At 44.6% G+C, this 22,288-nt stretch overlaps 1 protein-coding gene across 1 annotated transcript in view; it reads right to left on the bottom strand.

Moving 5' to 3' along the window:
* KCND1 (potassium voltage-gated channel subfamily D member 1) overlaps positions 1 to 22,288 on the bottom strand; it is a 150,110-nt gene that overhangs the window by 48,342 nt on the left and 79,480 nt on the right. The window contains exons 4-6 of the mRNA XM_040324270.1: positions 20,688 to 20,771; positions 17,061 to 17,153; positions 15,142 to 15,377 (exon numbers count right to left, since the gene is read on the bottom strand). Coding sequence (XP_040180204.1) covers positions 15,142 to 15,377; positions 17,061 to 17,153; positions 20,688 to 20,771 — 413 coding nt within the window. The remainder of the gene's footprint in view (positions 1 to 15,141; positions 15,378 to 17,060; positions 17,154 to 20,687; positions 20,772 to 22,288) is intronic.

The raw sequence follows: 22,288 nt of genomic DNA, 5'->3' as shown, positions 1-22,288 counted from the left end.
AAAACTTTGTATAAAAACGTGCAAAAATAGCGCAAAAAAACTCGTGGCTATGCTCAGGTGGGAGTGCAGCCGTACAGCTCTGTCTGGCAGGGAAGGAGACCTAAACATTCAGTAAAGGCCCGTACACACGGTCGGACTTTCGGCCAACAAACTTCAAAATCTGCAAGTTTTCAATTTTGTCCGACCGTGTGTACGCTCCATCGGACCAACTTTTTCGGGTTTCATCGGACAAAAAGTTCAGTCTGCAAACGGACAAACTTTACGACAACAAAAGTCCGATGGTGCCTAGTCCGTGTGTACAGCAAGCCATCGGACTTTTGTACAAAGTGCAAATACGCATGCTCAGAACCAATGTTAACCACTTCCCGCCCGGCCTATGGCCGATTTACGTCCGGGAAGTGGTTTTGAAATCCTGACTGGACGTCCTGCAGGATTTCATGCCGCGCGCGCCCGTGGGGGCGTGCAGCGCGGCGATCGGTGATGCGGGGTGTCCGTCTGACACCCTGCATCTCCGTTCTCGGTAAAGAGCCTCCGGCGGAGGCTCTTTACCACGTGATCAGCCGTGTCCAATCACGGCTGATCACAATGTAAACAGGAAGAGCCGTTGATGGCTCTTCCTCACTCGCGTCTGACAGACACGAGTAAAGGAGAGCCGATCAGCGGCTCTCCTGACAGGGGGGCTTCGCGCTGATTGTTTATCAGCGCAGCCCCCCCTCGGATCGCGACACTGGACCACCAGGGAAGGGCAAAAAAAAAAAAGCCGAAAAAAAAAAAGCATTAAAAAAAAAAAAGATGCCAATCAGTGCCCACAAATGGGCACTGACTGGCAACATGGGAATCAGTGCCGCCCCTCAGTGTCCATCAGTGCCACCCCTCAGTGTCCATCAGTGCCACCCCTCAGTGTCCATCAGTGCCACCCCACAGTGCCCATCCATGCCCAGTGCCCACCTATCAGTGCCCATCTGTGCCACCCATAAGTATCCATCAGTGCCACCCATAAGTGCCGCCCATGAGTGCCCATCTGTGCTGCCTATGAGTGCCCATCAGTGCCGCATACCAGCGCCGCCAATCAGTGCCACCTCATCTGTGCCCATCAGTACTACCTCATCGATGTCCATCAGTGCCATCTCATCGGTGCCCATCAGTGCCCGTAATTGAAAGAGAAAACTTACTTATTTATAAAAAAATTAACAGAAAAAAATAAAAACGTAATTTTTTTTCAAAATTTTCAGTCTTTTTTTAGTTGTTGCGCAAAAAAAAAAAAATCGCAGAGGAGATCAAATACCACCAAAAGAAAGCTCTATTTGTGGGGAAAAAAGGACGCCAATTTTGTTTGGGTACAGTGTAGCATGACCGCTCAATTGCCATTCAAAGTGCAACAGTGCTGAAAGCTGAAAATTGGCTTGGGCGGGAAGGTGCGTAAGTGCCTGGTATGGAAGTGGTTAAAATCAACCAACAATAGCAGAAGTTAACCAAAGGGTGGCGGTAAAGAGCAGAAAAACCACGTGATGTTAGGAAACTTTTAGAAAAGTTTGCAGAAAAGTCAGAGCATGTGTATGCTATGGGTGTGACCAGACAACTCACTTCGGACAAAAATCCAAGGGAAAGTTTGTCGGATGTCCGACCGTGTGTACGAGGCTTTAGACTTGCAGGTCTCCTCCCTGTCCCCAGTCTGTAAATAGAAAATGAAGGGAAAAGACGGGTGAACCAGAGCTGCTACCTCCTTGATCATCCGCAGCTTCCAAAGCACAGGCTTCCAGCTGGTAACCTCCAATCTTCAGACAATATAGAGAAAGCTGGCCCTCCAGTGCAACATCTATAAATCAAATGCTCTTTGTGAAAGTTTGTGTAGTACAGTCAGTCATGTAAAAAGCATATACTGCACAAACTTTAATAAACGGCATTTGATTATAGCAGTTGCACCAGCTTTCTCTACATACCAAATGAAGGGAAAAGCAGCAGAGTAATGAGCATATCTATCTGTCACTCTGCTCTCTCCTCCTATCTACATGCTCCTTTCACCGCAGCACACCTGAGTGCCTCATTTTGCAGTCTCTCTCTCTCTATCTATCTATCTATCTATCTATCTATCTATCTATCTATCTCTCTCTATATCTCTCTCTATATCTCTCTCTATATCTCTCTCTCTCTTGTTGTACAGTAGACTGCAAGAGGCTGATACCAAGTCAAAATTCAAATACTTGCACTGTCTACATGTAATAAAATACAATCATTTGTGTATTTATATCTGTCTGGAGGTCAAGCCTTACACAGCATATGTGCGAATACTGATCGGTTTCTCTGCCAATCTTTTTCATGCCCTTTTTGTGCTCTTGCTTGGTAATTGCTACCTTGCCACCAACGCTGTGCTGCAGAGAGGGAGAGAAGGGCACAGCACAGGAAAGGCAAACGCAAGAAAAATGCGGCTGTGACTGACAAGCTACAAATAGACCTGCCACCGCCGAACACGCAGTGCCTGCAACAGACAATAGATGTTTTCTGATGACGGTACATTACAACACCGTTTTCTTGTGAAAGTGGAGGCGTTTTTCTTTGCTTTGACTGAGCATACCCTTCTCCTCCATAAAAGTCAGTCGCAGCGCTTCAAACAGGTTGTCTAGTTTTTGTCATACTGGGGTAGATCCACAGAGCAAGTATGCCGGCGTATCTACTGATACGCCGGCGTACTTTCAAATTTCCTGCGTCGTATCTTTAGTTTAAATCCTCAAACCAAGATACGACGGCATCTGGGTAAGATCCGACAGGCGTGCGCCTTCGGATCTTAGATGCAATACTTCGGCGCCCGCTGGGTGGAGTTCGCGTCGGGTATGCAAATTAGCTATTTCCGTCGATCCACGAAGGTACGCGCGGCCGTCGCATTTTCTAACGTCGTCTGTAGTCGGCTTTTTCCAGCGTATAGTTAAAGCTGGTATTTTGCGGCGTATACATAGGCGTGCCATGTTAAATATGGCCGTCGTTCCCGCGTCGAAATTTGAATTTTTTTTATTTTTTGCGTAAGTCGTCCGTGAATCGGGATGGACGTAACTCACGTCTAAGTTAAAATTACGTCCTAGCGACGTCATTTAGCGCAATGCACGGCAGGAAATTTCGGAAAGACGAATGCGCAGTTCATCCGGCGCGGGGACGCGCTTCATTTAAATGAAACCTGCCCCCAACCCGCCCAACTTGAAATCCGCCACCAGAAATACACTACGTTGCCGTAACTTACGGCACAAAGTCGCTGAGGATTTGAAAATACGCCAGGTAAGGTACGGCGGCGTAGTGTATCTGATACGCTGCGCCGATCTACTTGTATGTGGATCTGGCCCTTGGAGTCCAACGCTAGTATTTTAGCAGCAATAACCCCCCCCCCCCCTTCTCCTACCACCCAAACTAACTGCTGGTATGAAAAAACTATCAAAGACTATTTTACTTAAGGCTCCGTTCACATATATGCGAATTGGATGCATTTTGAACCACATCCGATTCGCATGATACTGTATGTGAATCAAGCCAGCTTTCTCAGTTTTGAACACAAATTAGATCCGAATTGGGGCTGGGTTTTTTTCAGGTCGGCGGACGTTGTGATTGGCGATTGATCTACACCAGGGGACATTGTTTTTGTTATTTTAATAAATTCATTGTCAATTTCCGTTTGACACTTTTTTGTGTGTGAATAAGTAGGGGTACAATGTACCCCATACTCAATCACATGGGGGGGGTGGGACCCGGGGGCCCCATTGTTAAAGGTCGCTTCCAGATTCCAATAAGCCCCCTGCCCGCAGATCCCCACAACCACCAGCCAGGGTTGTGGGCAAGAGACCCTTGGCCCCATCAACATGGGGACAGGGTGCTTTGGGGTGGGCGGGGGTTGTGGGCATGTGGCCTGGTATGGTTCAGGAGGGGGATGCTCGCTCACCCCCCCCTCCTTTCTTGGCCTGCCAGGCTGCATGCTCGGGTAAGGGCACAATATGGATTTTGGGGTGACCCCACACCACTTTTTTTTTTTTTTAGCATGGGGTTCACTTTAAAATCCATACCAGACCCAAAAGGGCCTGGTGTGGATTGGGGGGGGGGGGGGACCCCCACGCCATTTTTTTACATTTTCTTTATTTTTTTTTATATTTATTTTTTATTCTAACACACCTGGTTGGGTTGTGAGCGCACTCTGCGCCCTGAGCCCACCCTATTTTGAAGCCTCTGCTTCAAAAAAACACCCCCGCCATTTGAATTCACAAATTCATGGATGGGGGGGCTGCGGCATGGATAGGGGAGGCATTGCCTGTGCGCCTCTTAATGGACGGGCCACCACTGGCGAGACATATTTTACCCTAATGCAGGGAATGCCTTTGGAACCACTTTAAAGCTAAACTCCAGTTTATGATCTTTATTAAAACAATGTAAGTATGTGTATCTAAATCATGAGGGACCGGCGCTGGGGAATTTAAAGTTATCACTACTACAGTGATGGCTGCGATTTTTTATTTATTTATTTTTATTTTTTTATTTTTTTTATTTATGTTTTATGGGTCCAACTACTCCTCTGCACACTTATAACAGGTTGTGGCTTGTGGGCACTGCTGCCATTCATAGAATGCCTTTACTTTTTTTTTAATGAATACAAGACATCCACCTATTGGATGAGGCTGTGACATCACCGGCTCTCCTCTCCACCTTGTCCAATCAGAGAAATCTTTGCAGTCATTGACAAAAATACAAGGTGTTTTTTGAATGGAGTAGTGCTAAGTGAGTGACCCCCCCCTCGTGTTCAGTGTTAAGGGGGGCATCCGCTCATACAGATTCTGATTAGGACCCAGGAGATTGCAGCAATTACTATAGTAGCACCGACTACTACAATGATTGTCAGCTTTCCCCGCAACCAATCAGTTATGAGATATGAATACTTAAATTGGTCCAAGCTAGAATAAGTATGTAATGTAGATTATAGTGGGACTTCCTGTCCTACTTCCTCCTTCCGGGTCCTAGGCGGCCCCTCCCTGCCAGTGATCTTCTGGGACACAACACAGGTCCCAGATCTGGCCAATGGCAGAGCGCAGCCATAAGCTGGCACGGCCGGGTGCCCACAGTAGAAATGACGGCGCCGAGGAGAGGAGGGGAAGAGAAGCTGGGCTCCGTGCACCCGCATCGCTGGACCGTGGGACAGGTGCGTGTCGGTTTATTAACCACTTGCTTACTGGGCACACATTTTCCCTTCCTGCCCAGGTGAAATTTCAGCTTTTGGCACTGTCACGCTTTAAATGAAAATTGCACGGTCGTGCAACGTGGCTCCCAAACAAAATTGACGCCCTTTTTTTCCCCACAAATAGAGCTTTCCGTTGGTGGTATTTGATCACCTCTGCGGTTTTTATTTTTTGCGCTATAAACAAAAAAAATAGCAACAATTTTGAAAAAAACAAAATTTTTTGCTATTATAAATATCCCAATTTTAAAAAAAAAACAACTATTATTTTTTTTCCCAGTTTAGGCCGATACGTATTCTTGTACATATTTTTGGTTAAAAAAAATCGCAATAAGCGTATAGTGATTGGTTTGCGCACAAGTTATAGCGGCTACAAAATAGGGGAATTCTGACTTTTTTTTTTTTATTATTTGTTTTTACTAGTAATGGTGGCAATCTGCGATTTTTTTTTTTTTTTTTTTTGTCAGGCCTGCGATATTGCGGCGGACACTTTTGACACATTTTTGGGACCATTCATTTATACAGCGAACCGTGCTAAAAATATGCACTAATTACTGTATAAATGTGACTGGCAGGGAAGGGGTTAACACTAGGGGGCGAGGAAGGAGTGAAATGTGTACCCTGGGAGTGATTCTTACTGTGGGGCGAGGGGACTGACTGGGGGAGGTGACCGATCTGTGTCCCTATGTACAGGGGACACACCATCGGTCTCCTCTCTCCCTGACAGGACGTGGAGCTCTGTGTTTACACACAGAGCTCCACGTCCCTGCTCTGTTGCTGCCGATCGCGGGTACCTGGTGGACATCGCGGCCGCCAGGCAAGCGCATCAGCATCTAGGTGACGTGCCCCCCAGTGGCCGGAGGACCCAAGGCCGTAAAAGATGGCCTCCCGGCATTGTAGAGCCACCTTGTGGCCGTCTTTTTACAATGGCAGGCCAAGTAGTTACAAGTCAGCAGCTAATTTAAGGATAGGGGACCTTGATGTAAGGGGGAATGACTTTGGGGACCCTAATGAAAGGGATAAACTCTGATGTAAGGGGGTCAGGCAAGGGGGGGGGTGACCTAAAGCTGTGTAAGAGGCCCCAAAATTTCTGATGGCTGCCAAAATTTCAGCTAATTTGTGAAGAGGACATATCCAGCCAATGAGATGCCATGCAATTCTGGCAGGATTTGCACATTTTTAATGTAAGAACTGTTTATTGATGTGTACAGTATTCTGTTTATCTTTGCTTAAGTGTAGGTGACCACAGCGCTTTCAACCTCTTATTCCTGTCACACTTGTGTAGAGATAACAAGACAAAGCCACATTAATATATAAACACGTCTGGATGGCTGCTCTGCTATAGAGCTGTTTGCTTGTGAGGATTCCAAAATTCAGATGTGGAGGAGGAGAAGTCTGCTCCACCACTTTGCTTTGAGGTCTCCTAGTCAAATGGGGATATGAGAGACTATGGGCCAGATTCTCGTAGGTGCGCGCATCTTTGTGCGGGGGTAACGTAACCTATTTACGTTACGCCTCTGCAACTTGCAAGTGCTGTATTCTCAAAGCACTTGCTCCGTAAGTTGCGGCAGCGTAGCATAAATCGGCTGGCGTAAGCCCGCCTAATTCAAATGTGGGACAGGGGGGCGTGTTTTATGTTAATCTTCTGTGACCCGACGTGATTGACGTTTTTCACGAACGGCGCATGCGCCGTCCGTGGAAATCTCCCAGTGTGCATTGCTCCTAATACGCCGCAAGAACGTATTGGTTTTGACGGGAACGACGCCCATACCTAACATTGGTACGCCGCACCTACGCCACCATATAGCAGGGGTAACTATACGCCGGAAAAAGCCTAACGTAAACGGCGTAAATGTACTGCATCGGCCGGGCGTATGTTCGTTTGTGGATTTGCGTATCTTGCTGATTTACATATTTCGACGCGTAAATCGGCATACACGCCCCTAGCGGTCAGCGTAAAAATGCAGTTACGATCTGACGGCGTAAAAGACTTACGCCTGTCGGATCTAAGGGAAATCTATGCGTAACTGATTCTAAGAATCAGGCGCATAGATACAACGGCACGACTCAGCGATACGACGGCGTATCTGGAGATACGCCGTCGTATCTCTTTTGAGAATCTGGCCCTATGTTTCTGTATTATGCAGGCAGTGGAGGCACATCATGACATCTGGAACATTCTTCTGTATGTTAGAGTAGAACTATAGACAAAGCTTTTTTTTGGATAGAACAAGGGATGGATATAACCCCTGTCAGATTTTTTTTCGCCATCTGTGTCCCATGGTGGAGATTTCCCTTCACTTCCCATCCCATAATCGAAACAGGAAGTGAGAGGAAATCCCTGCATTAAATCAGATAAGCCCTTGCAACACATAGTTGATGATAGAGCTACAAAAGATTGTACAATCACATTGCATAGTGTATGGTCATCTGAAGAGATCTTCCTACTCTGAGGCTCATTTGCTGTTGCTTGACATTCCTGACAATGTCTTGGCTTTTTCTTCTACACTAGCAGTAGTGTTTGCTGCCCCCAGAAAAGCAATCTGCGGTTGTGACAGTGAAAGGAGGTTTGCAGGCATTCGGGAGGCAATGCTGTTGCCTTGTAATGCCTATTGTGTTTTTTTCGAATGACAAGATAAAATCCGTAGTTTTTGCTAGAATTTTTTTTAGAACCCCCAAACATTATATATTTATTTTTTTTACCTAGAGCAACACCCGGCATGGGTGCCACAAGCGGCATGCAAAACCTCTTTTGCCGGCACTCGACTCCCTCCCCATCAGCAGAGCAGTGCAGGGAAGTGTCAGTGACACAGCTTCTGCCACACGAATACATTCCAATCTCAGAATTCCTCACCCTGCACTGGGGGGGGGGGGGTAGGCACTGTGCCCCCTACACATTGTAAAAGATGGGAAACTGTTTGATTCTCTAACTTTGCTGTAGCTGTGATCGTCAGCTTTTGTGATGGGGAAGAGATTGGGTGCAGTTCTGCTAGAGGGGACGGTCCCTGTTTTCCAGGAGGATTACTGTCATTGGCCACTGCTAAAGCCAATCACAGTCCCACTAGCCCCGCCCACCATCTGGAGGAAGATGACTCGCTTGGTTGCCACTACCAATCTCAGAAAGAAGGAATTTCACTGTGATTGAGAAAATCGGGTGACAGTTTGGAATTACTTTTGAGCTTCTGGGAACACTGCGTCACCTGACCCCTGAATTTTGCGTCACTTATTCCTGAGCCTTTGCGTCACTTACTATCGAACCCCTGCAATCTGTGTCCCTTTTTAATGCCATAGCCAGTATTCTTTTCAGCGCACGCCCAACGTTTGCTGCGGCACTCCACGCCACACTTTTCTCTGCTGCTGCTGCACACAGGTCCACTGCTTTCAGAAAATGCCCATGACCTGAGCTCATTGTTGCACATCCTTTCCAGATGCTCATATGAGACGTCACGTACAAGCACGTGGGCTGGATGCGAGAGGCAGATCAGAGGGATGAGAGTGCCAGGACAGGCAGATGTGTCTCATCTCTTCTTCCTTGCACCACTCTGCATATAACACATATCATAGATGAGGGTAGGGCAGATGAGCAGGGGGGGTTCAGCGGTGGGACAGAAGAGCAGGGGTGTACAGAGATAAGATAGAAGAGCGGGGGGGGGGTTCAGTGTTGAGACAGACGAGCAGGGGGGTTCACTGGTGGGGCAGATGTGAAGGAGGTACAGTGGTGGGAGAGATGAGAAGGGGGTTCAACAGTCAGACAGAAGAGCAGGGGGGTACAGTGATGGGGCAGATAAGCAGAGGGGATTCAGTTTTGGGCCAGATGAGAAAGTGGTTACGGTGAGCAGGGGGGGTTCAGTGTTGGGGCAGATGAAAAGGGGGTTCAGCGGTGGGACAGAAAAGCAGGGGGGTACAGCAAGAGGGCTGAAGAGCAGGGGGATACAGAGGTGAGGAAGATGTGCAGGAAGTACAGTGGTGGGGCAGATGAGAAAGGGGGCTACAGTGGGGGGGACAGATGAGCAGATGGGTTTAGTGTTAGGACAGATGAGAAGGTGGTTCAGCGGTGAGATAGAGTTTGGGGGTACAGCAGTGGGGCAGATGTGCAGGGAGGTAATTGTGGGGCAGATGAGCAGGTGGGGTTACAGTGGTGGGGCAGATGAGTAGGGGGGGGGGTACAGTGATCTGAGGACTGAAGGTGCAGGAATTGGGGCTGATCTGAGGCGTGAGAGTGCAGGATGTTAAAGGGGTTGTAAACCCTTGTGTTTTTTCACATTAATGCATCCTATGCATTAAGTTGAAAAAACTTCTGGCAGTCACCGGCTCTTGATTGGTTAGATTGATAGAAGCACAGCCATTGGCTCCCACTGCTGTCAATCAAATCCAATGACGCGGCGCCAAGTCATACATTCGGCGTCTATGGACGTCGAATGAATGACTCAGGAGCACGCCCACAAGGTAACACCCTCGGAAGAGCGCTTCTCCTAGAGGTTATCTGATGTGGGGAGTAGCAGCGAGGGCTGCCGAGGGACCCCAGAAGTTGAAGATCGGGGCCACTCTGTGCAAAAGGAGCTGCACAGTGGAGGTAAGTATGACATGTTTGTTATTTAAAAAAAAAAAAGCTATCCTTTAGGCCCCGTACACACGTACGATCAGGACAGTTCATCCGATATTATTCTATTGAACATGCACGGAAATTTTTTTTGTACAATGCCAGATCGTAGAATTTTCGTTCAGTACAGCTGTCGTTCGAAAATGCAATACAAATGCATTACAACACATGACATCACTTCCGGATTTTTATTCTGTCGTGCGAGAATTTTCGTGACTTTAGTAAACTCATCAGATTCGACGTGAGATTGGCATGCAAAAAAAAAACGGACGATCATTCGTCTGATAATCGGATCGTGTGTACCGGACACTAGTATCACTTTAATTTGTCACTATTACTCAAGTAGTTTACAGCATTTACTTTATAAAAAATCATTTTCGTGGGTGTGAAGTTTTTCACGCTCAATTTCTTTGAAAACATTTTTCGGCACACTGTGCTCAAAAGGTTGCCTATCCCTGCTATAGTGGGATATGCTTTGTTCATATTTCATGTCTGAGGTTTTCAACCACTATAATGCCCTCAGCTGCAAGTGTAAACAAAGTAAAACCGTGTTTTACATCTCTGGTCTTCACCTACCTCCCAGATCCCACTGTTAAGCAATATGCGCCGTCTTTCATCTGCAGCTGTGCCAATATAGAAAGCTCAGCTTGATAATGGCAATGATCTTTCTACAGTTAATGGTTATAAATCATCTACATCAGGTATCCCTACAGTATTTTTTCAGTAAGGTAACTGCAGGATAACATAGATAAACTATTACGTCTGCTCCTTCGTTGTTTCCTGTTAGTGGAAGGCCAGAGATGATTCTTCAGCACCCTGGAGAGTTCTCTGCCACTCCCATTGCTGGAAGCAAAGATGACAATTGCTGGATCTAAATAGAAGCCATCTAATGGGTATTTAGGATTTCAAATGTAATAAACCTAATGTAAATACTCTTATCGCGTTAGTATTCATGACCCTTTGCTTGTTCTTGACTTATTTAAATTCTCATAAAAAATTCTGCTTTTCATTAAAGTTTTTTTTCACAAGAAAATTTAGGCCCGGATTCACAAAGCACTTGCGCCAACGTTTCTCCAGATACGCAGCGTAAGTGCAAATATGCGCCGTCGTATTTGTGCGCCGGACCCACATACTAAGATACGCCTAAAAACAGGCTTCATCCCACCGACGTAACTTGCCTACGCCGGCGTAGAGTGGGCACATATTTACGCTGGACGCATTTGGCGCTCCCATTGATTTTCCATTCAAATATGCAAATGAGGGAGATACGGCGATTCACGAACGTACGTGCGCCCGAGGCAAGTGCGCGTAAGTTATACGTACGTCGTAAAGTTATGCCCCATAAAGGAGGTGTAACCCAGCAGCATCCATGCAAAGGGCTGCACCAGGGAACACAAGCCGGCGTAGTTTACGTTGGACGTGAATATGGCTGAGCGTAGGTTACGTTCACGCCGTAGGCAGTGATCCGACATATCTTAGGGAGGAGTTCCGACGTGATTCTGAGCATGCGCACTGGGATGCGTCCACGGGACAGCGCATGCGCCGTTCGTTATACGTATCTGTCTGGCGCTCGGCCCATCATTTGCATGGGGTCACACCTCATTTGCATGGCTCACGCCCACTTCCACCTACGCCGGCTTATGCCTAGGAAACCCAGTGCAGTTTTGGGAGCACTGGCTTTGTGAATTGAGTGCTTGCCTCTCTGCGCTGCGTCGGCGTAGCGTACAGGAGATACGCTACGGCGGCATAAATGTGCGCCGCTGTCTGTGAATCCGGGCCGTAACTTTTTTTTTTTTTTTTTTTTTTTATTCCATATACTGGGTATAGAGTATAGCAGCTGTGTTTGCTTATTATACATATACAGTATAGTAAACTTCTTCCTTTGAAGCAGGGTACAGCAAACGTGTATGATTGCCCCTTCTTTATAAGTTCTCCCCAAAGCTTAGTCATTTAATTTAATTGAGAACATCTCGTTTTGGCTTATCCTGTAATTGTTTTTGTTCCCTCAGCAGTTTAGCAAAGATACTGTTTACACTGCTAGATATATAGATAGACTATCTAAATGGGAACTGTGTATGTATGTTGCATACAGATGCATCTCATAAAATTAGAATATCATCAAAAAGTTCATTTATTTCAGTAATTCTATTCAAAAAATGAAACTCATATATTTTATATAGATGCGTTACACACAGAGTGATATATTTCAAGCATTTCTTTCTTTAAATTTTGATGATTATGGCTTACAGCTGGTGAAACCCCCACATTCAGTATCTCAGAAAATTAGAATATTACATGAGACCAATAAAAAAAAGATTTTTAATACAGAAAGAAAGAAATGCTTGAAATATATCACTCCGTGTAATGCATCTATATAAAATATATGTTTGTTTTCACTTTTTGAATTGAATTACTGAAATAATAATAATTTTCAATCCATAGCTGTATCATTTCCTGTAAAACCAACATTTTTATCTATTTTTTTACCCCAACATATTCGTGATATGTGCCTGCGGTATCATGTACTTTTATGAAAAAGTATCCTGTTCTCTTTGTATAGTTTCCTTTGTGTGAAATCCCTGGTGTTCCGCCCAGTCCCTCTGCTTTTCTATTAAAACTGACCACACTAAAGCAGTGTACACGCGATCCAAAAATCGGATGACAGATGGTCTGTATTTTTGCATTGCAGTCATATATCGAAAATCGTACACTCTGGTATCGTCGTAGAATTTTTTTTCGTGCATGTCTGATCAGATAATATTGTATGAACTGTCATGATCGGCTCTCGAAAGCCCTGTACTAATGATCCGATAATCATACGATCGCTTTGAAAACTGTATTTTTCGTCTGATTTTCGGATCCTGTGTACAGGCCTTAAGCAGGAGGACACACCGTGATCAGTTCTCTAGCTGCGCTGGGAACTCAGCCTGCTCTCCTCCAATGTTTGGACTTGTCCTGATTTTCTCAGTTATCTGCACTAAGATACAAGCCACATTTTAGGCATCCTTGTAATATGGAGTTTAAAGTGATTGTAAGGCTTCATGATTATATATATATATATATATATATATATATATATAAAGATTTAAATAACAAACATGTCATACTTACCTCCACTGTGCAGCTCGTTTTGCACAGAGTAGCCCCGATCCTTGACTTCTGGGGTCCCTCGGCAGCTCTAGCGGCTCCTCCTCTTATCATATAACCCCCTAGGAGAATCGCTAGGATGCATTAACGTAAAAAAACACAAGTTATACTTTAAGTATTGGTGAGATACTGCCCAAGGGTTAATTACTTCTGAAGGGATGCAGACACTGCAGCTTTCTTCATTAGAACACAGAAATTACACCAGCTTATTATAAAGAATCGGACCCTTTCATTCAGAATTAGCATGCAGTCAATCTGTTGAAGCAAAGAGCTATTTCTTCAGAGCAACAAAAGGTGGGAACCCACTCTTTGTAAAATCCCTACAATGCACATTTATCACTCGGAGGAGATTTGACGTTTTCTCAACAAAAGTGTCACTGTTTAAATTTTCAGATGACAATATTTTCCACTTTTTTGCTGTGAAATTGTTTTACATTTATTTAGCAATTGCAATTTAGTACATTTGCACTGCCATACACACCAATAACCAGATAGTAAAAATAGAAAATTAATGCATAAAATTACTGAAAAATAAACGAAGATCACATTGTAAGATATTGTATGTGAACTGTTTAACTTGCCAAAGATGCCACCACTACCTACTATGCTGTATGTCTTCATAACAGAGAGATGGGGATAACAATTTTCATGCCTCTGACCTGCTTCCTACCTGTCAACTGCACCATTAGTTAACACCACCACATTAGTGACCCTCACCCAGGGCGCTCTCATGCATTTTTTAACTTCTGTAAACACGGTTACCTGCTCTATTGTCTGTCATCTTATTCCAATTTTTTTAGTTCCTCTGACATCCTTATCTAAACATTCAGCTAGTGCGTGGCAACACAACATGAAGATTTCAGGAAAGTACACCCACTGAATTGGAAAAGAATGTAATTTATTTTAGAAGTGGGCTACGACTGAAATGTTTTTTCTTAGTAGAAATGCGTTTCATGCCCTCCCATCCAGTGCTCTATGCTGGCATAGATGAGTAATGGCAAAACCCCTCATTGGAAGCATACTTGGACTTCTAGTGTGGAGGAAGGGGGGGGGGTGTATCGGACTGGGACTGTTAGGCAGTCCATAGACGGTGCAAATTTGCATGATTCCCCCATCAACACAGACAGTGCTGACAGGGGACGGCTATAACAGCTGCTAGTGATACTTGCAAGTGAATCCGGCAGGCTGGTTGTTAATCTATTGATCCAGCCTTAGACTACTGAGTGCATTGGGCAGCACGCTCAAACTCTAGTGCAGTCATATTTAGACACAACCGATATGGAGCTGAGAATATGATATTGGAGGTTGATTGAACAATGTCTATCTGACTGCATATCTATTTCTTTAAAGGGCTCCACCAAAACATTGTACAAAAAAAAACATTTTTAAAAAAGGAAAAAAATATCAGTTAAAGCTTACAACATACTGTGGCCAAGGAGAAAAACAATGTTAAGACTTCAGCTTGGACTTAAAGTGGAACTTAGATTGGCGAAAAACCCAAACCCAGAAGAAGAACCCCTTATATCAGGATACTCATTAGAGTGCCCCCTTACACCAGTTGTCCCCAACACAGTTCCCCATTTAAATCAATTGTCCCATCAGAGTGGCTGCTTACATAAAATGTCCCCATCAGAGTGCCCCCATACCTTTGTAACCAGGTTGCAGGTCTTTTGTGGAGGTAATTCTACTTTTGTCCTATAAATGCTGGGGGTAGGGCATGGACATGACGTTTTTGTCTGCTAGAATGCAAGCAGTGCTAGCGACCAACCATTACAGATGAGGTGGACCTGAGGATTGGACTGAGTCATGTCTTAGTGGATTCACAATTCTTGAAGACCTGGGGGGTCTGAAGTCGAGTGAGAAAGGGTTAGGACCTCTGTCAGAATTATACTGCCGTCTGGGTCCACAGTGGTGAGATTTCAGCATACTTCTTGTCTTGGAGACTCAGTAGAAAGTGACGGCAGTATCCCACCATTGACATTTGCCATTGGAACAAAGGTCTTTGTGAGATTCCCACTATAATCCTGTTACAAGGAGATCTAAAATGCTTGATTTTCCTAATTTTCAATAGTAGTGACAGTTGTAATGAAAACGTGACAAATGTCCTACCCATTCCACTCTTCCCAATAATAAAAACAATAGAAAATCTTCTCTTTAAATACCCAGTAAGTAGCTTTGAAGCATATATAATTACCTCTGACTGAGTCCCTTTTGGACATGCAGGGTTTCCAGCTCTTGCATGCTGCCACGGCTGACTGACACAGTGGAGTTAGCGAGACGGATGGCCCGGCGCTTGGAACGCCGCGGACAGCAGGAAGTGGTCAGTCCCCCCTGCTGGGAAGATACTGATGTGCTGCGGCTAGTCCGGTACCCAATGGATTCAGTCATCAGGGCCTCACTGTACCTGTGCTCATCTGTGAATTCATGGCACTGAGAGGGAGAGGAGAGAAGAAAAGAGACTTACAAGCATCTCGGGTCTGGTGATTTAAAGAGAATGTCAGAAGATTCTTAGACCTGGAGTAAAGAATAGGTCAGTAACCATAGAAATGTCTACAAGTAATACTCTACTGCATATCGAAAATATTGGCGAGAACAATTCACAAATAGACTTCTGCAAGGACACAAACGCTCTATATTATAAATATGATTTATTGACTGCCCCTTTTTTTGATTTTCTCGTCTGAACCTTGCTCACCTTGGGAGTAAGAGCTTAACTCAAAGTGGAACTTTACCCATAACAACTTTAAAATAATGTTCTTTAGCAACGAACATACATTCCACATTAAAAATGATGCTACCAAAATCTGTGTGTGCTGTAGATTGCCTCCAGCATTGCTTCTGCTTCTACTTGCTGGAGGCTGCCATTTTGCTGAAGCCCAGAGCCATGGAACAGCAATAATTTTCAGGCTGTCAGCAGATTGGCCTCTACATTTTTTGCACAGTGGCAAAAAATTGAGAGCAACTGAGCATGTGCAGAGCAGGGTGAGAAGATGTATTACTGGATTGTAAACAGCATAGGCCAGGGGTGTCAAGTAGAGGTCGGCCGATATATTGGCCGAAATTTGGCCGTTTTGGAGAAATCGGCATCGGCCGATTTTTCTCCAAATTTGGCCCATATTTAACATGGCCACTAGCGGTGCCCGCGGCTCCGGAGCTAGGCCGAAGCTGCGGCCTTTCCTGATGCTGTGTAGCTGCTGACTTTTAATAAACACACACTCGCCTGCCCCACAATCCAGCGATGTGCCCCCCGAACCCTCGATTCCCTCCCTCTTCTCTTCCTGGCGCCGGCATTACAACTGTGGGCACCCGGCTGTGAAAGGTTGCGGCTTCACAGCCTGGGAACTGTGACGTGTCCCAGAGGATTACAGGGAGGGGGGGAGAGAAGAACGTCCGGTCCCCTAGGTCAGTGATGGTGAACCTTGGGCACCCCAGATGTTTTGGAAGTACATTTCCCATGATGCACTCTGTAGTGTAGATGAGCATCATGGGAAATGTAGTTCCAAAACATCTGGGGTGCCAAGGTTCGCCATTACTGCCCTAGGTGGTCTGACCAGAAGTGGGAGTGGGTACCTGTCAAAACTAGGTACCTGCCCCCCCCCCCCCCCCACAAAAAAAATGACATGCCAAATGTGGCATAGAATGGGGGAAGGAATGTTTATATGGAGCTTCCCCTTTTGGGTGGACGTCTGCTTTAACTTGCTAGTCAAATCCAACTAGATCTGCTAGTGCATATAACACTACCCTCTACCTGATTAACAATGCTGATGTTTAAAGGTGTTTCTGTGGCTCCTCCACCCAGAGTGGACACACCCTGAGGCTCCATTCACATCTATGCATGTTGCTTTTGAGTGTTTCTGCAGTGCTTTTTGCGATTTTGCCACAGGTTCCTTTTAATTTGTCAAATTCTCTTCATTATTTCTTCATTGTTTACCTCCATCTATTCCTCTATCATTTTGCAATATACAGTTTTTTTAAATGAAAAAATTCTCATTTGCATTTCTAAAACAAAGTTTTGGTTCCTAAACATCTCACACCAGATGGCTGTCAGCTTGTCTGGCTCTTGTCTGCATATATTGTGCTTCTATATACTTTTATCTGTCTATAGGATCTTACCGTAGTCTTTTCCAGACAGTGCAGGAGGTGATGATGCTGCAGCTCAAATGCCGAGCGATTCTTGATGCACAAAGCATGTGTATCTCTGTCCTCCTGTAAAATCGTAAACATACATGTAACAATCATCGGTACATATATATTTTTTGTAGCTGCTAAACAAATTGTTAGTGTGGAGCTTTTCTAAATGGCAGCCTCTGTACATAAAGATATAGGGCCAGATTCACAGCTGAGATACGACGGAGTATCTCAGATACGCCGTCGTATCTCTCAGAGTATCTATGCGACTGATTCAGAGAATCAGTTACGCATAGATATCCCTAAGATCCGACAGGTGTAATTGTGATGCAGTACCGCGGCCGCCGCTGGGGGGAGTTTGCGTCGTAAACCAGCGTCGGGTATGCAAATTAGGAGTTACGGCGATCCACGATGGTTTTTCGCGTTCGCTACGTCGCCGCTAGTCTAGTTTCCCGTCGCAAAGTTAGTCGTCGTTTTGGGTGCCTTAACTTTAGTCGGCAATCGTATTGCTGTCTAAAGTATGGCCGTCGTTCCCGCGTCAAAATTTTAAATTTAACGTCGTTTGCGTAACACGTCCGGGAATACGGAAGTACGATACGCTCATCGCCGTTCGAAAAAATGACGTCACGGCACGCAAAGCGTGGCGGGAGTTAAGAAACGGAGCATGCACAGTAGGTCCGGCACGGGAGCGCGCCTAATTTAAATGGCACGCACCCATTTGAATTGGCCCGCCTTGCGCCGAAGGCCGGCGGCGTAGGTTTTCATTGCAAGTGCTTGGTGAATCAGGAACTTGCGATGAAAACTTGTAGCGGTGTAACGTATACGCTACGTTACGCCGCCGCTCAGCTATGTGAATCTGGCCCATAGAGACCACAAGACTGGCATGTGGCATTTCCGCAAGGGCGCAAGAAATTTTCCTTTCAAAGGAAACCCACATCATAAAAAACTATCAATTAATGGTGTATTATATGCTGTTCATACTCAGTCACTATAAGATTTGTTTTCTATATTCTGCAAAAAAAGCTGTTCTTTATCTCCTCATGTTCCCAAATTCAGCTAGAGATTTTGCAGCTATGGTGGCAACTGCACATGCTCAGATTTCAGAGAGTTTCTATGCTGAGCATTTACTCCCTATCGCATCTGAGCAGCTCATGTGACTATAGAGCCACACATAATGGTAAATGACAACCCACTTCCTTCCTCCTCCTTCATGCCAGCTAACTAGCTAAACACAATAGGAGTGGGATATTACATGTAGATTGATGGAGGCTTCACCTCCCTCTTATTCTAAGACACAGGCTGGAGGGGCGTGAAACAGCCTGTGACTGGCAAAAATGTGCCCACACCACGTTATTGGCAAAAAAATTATAAATATTTAAATTTCAAATTTAAATGCCAATTTAAAACATTTTATTTATTTTTACTGCAATTGTATTCCAAATGCTGTTTTTTTTAACATGTGACCAACAGAGGACTAAAAGCTCCTCCTGCTTATGTTTCCCTGCAGACAGGCTGGGAAGGATCTTCTGGGTCATGTGACAGCTGAATATCGATTAGGAAAAAGGTACTTAGATGTTTTTTTTTTTTATTATTAAAATAATTAGTTTCATCATCCACATACATACATAGAAGGGACAATGTAAATTAAACAGTGTGTCATTAGTATCACTTTAAAGTCGGGATACATTCAAATGTATTTTTTAAATTTTTGGATAGAGCCAAGAAGAATTTATAATATAACTGAATACTCTTAAGTTCTCCTAAAGCAGAACTGTAGCCCAAATCGTATTTAGTCAAAAGTATCTTTTTTTTTTTTTTTAAATATATATTTTTTAAAGTGGTTGTAAACCCTTACATATAACCAGTGTAATCACTAGCCTCTAGTGATACACATATATAAGCAAAAGCTCCTAGTTGTACCTGTTTATCTGCAGTCTTCTCTTCTCTACATCCGTTCAAAGTGCAGAGTTTATAAAGCTTGTCTGGGTTGTCGGAAAACAGGGGGCTGAGAGCTGAAATTACACTCTGCAGAGCTCAGTGAGGAGAGCCCTGAGAGCTAGTAGGGGGGAAGGTACACCCCCCCCCCCCTTCACAAAGCACACAGGAACAGAGCTGAGGTTGTCAATTAGCTGGGGTCACTCTCCTGTCACTATTATTCTCTTGGTGTCAAGAAAACTTGTCAGAAGTGATACATGCTATAGCAGAGGAACGTAGCAGTAGACAGAAATTGCACTTAGTGCTCTTAAGTACACACTATAGAGGGGTATACCTTGTTCATATTTTATGTAGAATTTTTCTGTAATTATCCCTATATTAGTTCTGCGACTTTTGCTGAACAGTTGCAATTCTGAGTTAACTTCCCTACTGTCCCTATCACTTCCGGCCCCTAATGCCGCGTACACATGATCGTAAATTCCGACAAGAAAAACGTGGATTTTTTTTCGACTGAAATTTGGCTCAAACTTGTGTTGCATACACACGGTCACACAAAATTCCGACCGTCAAGAAAGCGGTGACGTACAACACTACGACGAGCTGAGAAAAATTCAGTTTAATGATTCCGAGCATGCTTTGACTTGATTCCGAGCATGCGTGTTTATTTGTGCATCGCAATTGCCTACAGACGATCGGAATTTCAGACAAGAAAATTTGAGAACCAGCTCTCAAATTTTTGCTGTCAGAAAGTTTGGGGTCTACACACGGTTGGAATTTCCGACCAAAAGCTCACATCAAACTTTTCTTGTCGGAAAATCAGATCGTGTGTACGTGCCATTGGACCCCCTATTACTGGGACAGGAAGTGAGATCATTAAAGATATGTTGTGGCGAGCTGCTTCAGGATTTCAGTAAAAATGTAAATCTGTTTTAGTTAAGTGGCTGCTTTCCAAGATCTGAGTCCAAAGAAGAAATCCCGTCATTGTCAGTAGTAAGTTGGGTAGAGTGAAGAGCGCATCAGACACACGCTTGCCTTCGTCTTAAGCGTAAAAGCCATAGCCCATGCATTTCAGGGGCTTAACCAATCGACCCTCATCAGGGCTTGTGCCTCATTGGGGCTTGTGTCATTTTAGTTAGGAGGCTGTTTTCTAAGATCTGAGTCCAAAGAAATCCCGGCATTGTCAGTAGTAAGTTGGGTAGAGTTAAGAGAGCACCAGATATATGCTTTCATCCCTCGTAAGGGTAAAAGCCATAGACAGTGCATTTCAGGGGCTTTACAAATCTACCCTCATTGGGGCATGTGTAATTTTAGTTAAGAGGCTGTTCTGTAACATCTGAATCCAAAGAAGGTATCCCGGCATTGTCAGCAGTAAGTTGTGTAGATTGAAGAGAGCACCAGACATATGCTTGTATCTCTCATAAGAGTAAATAGCCAATGCATTTCAGGGGCTTAACCAATCTACCCTCATCAGGGCTTGTGCAAGTGAGGTTGGTGGGAAAGCTGCCCTGAGAGTGGGTATCCTGGTAGTCTATTTCTCCAGCATGGATTAAAGGCCTGCTCTGACCTCCAGTCTAGAAGTGTGTGTCTACTTAGTTTATAACTCTTCCCTCTAAAGTTTTGATTGGCATTGGGATCTAATCTCTAAACACAGCACCATAAGACAAGACTAGACTTTACCTCCAGACCTCCCATTTCTTTGTAACGCAGAAATGCATTGGTCGTGTTGCTCTTTGCCAGCCTAATTCTTGCCAGGCGGATTTTCTGCAAAAAAAAAGGAAAAAAAAGCGAGGTTATAATTTTGTTTGGAGATGTGGGTTGAGGTATGAAGGATGGTTGTGGGTTTGGTTAACCACAAAACAAGCATTCACCAGAAGAAATAATTAGCATAAGAACAATGTTGCCCATATATCGTACATCTTAGGTTGATCAGATATGCAGGCAAAATGGAGCTACCCTTTTAAGTTAGTCTCCACATCTCTGCAGAACACTCCATACACTTCCAACGTTGGCTCTGCTGACCTAGCGGGGGAATGTAGAGGGGAATGGGGGGAGTAGTGCAGGTGGACACTTCTAGTACCCATAATTTGGGGGATGTCAATGACACTTAAGGCAGGATTTCTAACCCCTTGAGAGTTCAATAGGTGAGCACCTGCTTGACCAAAATATCTGGACTGGGCGGCTCCTGTCTGTGGGCTCGGCTGTATACCCTGACCCTGTGGAATTCATTAAAATATGCATGAAAAAGATAAGAACTTGAAGAGAACCCATGCTTTGCTCATGCAGGGCAAATCAACAGATTTATTTTAAATTAGGTCTCAACAGATTATACTTGCCTACCCCTTATTACTCCACCACTCCTATTCAGCCCCTGGGAAAGCAGAAACATTGTTCGCACCTTTTGATTTTAGGGACACTCCCTTAATTGGAAACTCTAGGCACATAGAAATTTCACATGGCAGCAGGGTGAGAGTTGTTAGCCCTGTGTAAGCTCCAAGAACCCAAAACTACCACACTGAAGCGGGGCAATAGCCTTGAGCTCTGTGTAAGCTATAGACACACAGCATTGCCACATGGGAGCAGGATGAGAGTCCTCAGCCCTGTGTTAGCTCAAGGTAGCAATCACTATTCTAAGTTCTCAGTCCTGTTTAAGCACTAGGAACCCAACACTATCATATGGGAGCACGTACCTAGAGCTATCATATAAGAGCAAGATAGAAGTTCTCAGCAATCTGTAAGCCCTAAAATCTTAACTTAAGCTGGCTACACATTATACAATTTTTCCTTTAGATTTGCCAAGACCATATAATATGAGGTCAAACCTAAACGCTTTCAATTTGTATGCAATGAGGCAGGCCCCTGCATTACATAGTTGAAGGTAAATCTAAAGGAAATAAAAAAAAAAAATTAATTGTATATTGTGTTGCCAGCTTTACATAGCGCTTCCTTACTTCACTCCTAGCAGGCAAAACCGAGAGGTGGAGGAGAAAGCGGGGGTAATTTATGGGAAGTCAACGAAGCTTGCACTAAACTGTACCTGTTGTGTTGAGCTGAGAATCTCACAGGTTCACAGTCAAATGTTGGTACCTTCCTTTGATTGCAACAATGTAAGGACTTGTTTAGACGCGCTGCAGCCCTTGCTGTCCCTATGAAAAACAATCCACTATGGATTTCTTTTCAGAGAGCTGTTGACAGGCGACGATACAGTTGTGCTCATAAGTTTACCCTGGCAGAATTTATCATTTATTGGCCATTTTTCAGAGAATATAAATCAATCAATA

This window comes from Rana temporaria, chromosome 9, assembly GCF_905171775.1.
Source record: "Rana temporaria chromosome 9, aRanTem1.1, whole genome shotgun sequence".
In the NCBI taxonomy this organism is placed as follows: Eukaryota; Metazoa; Chordata; class Amphibia; order Anura; family Ranidae; genus Rana; species Rana temporaria.
This window is presented reverse-complemented; position numbering and strand designations above follow the sequence as displayed.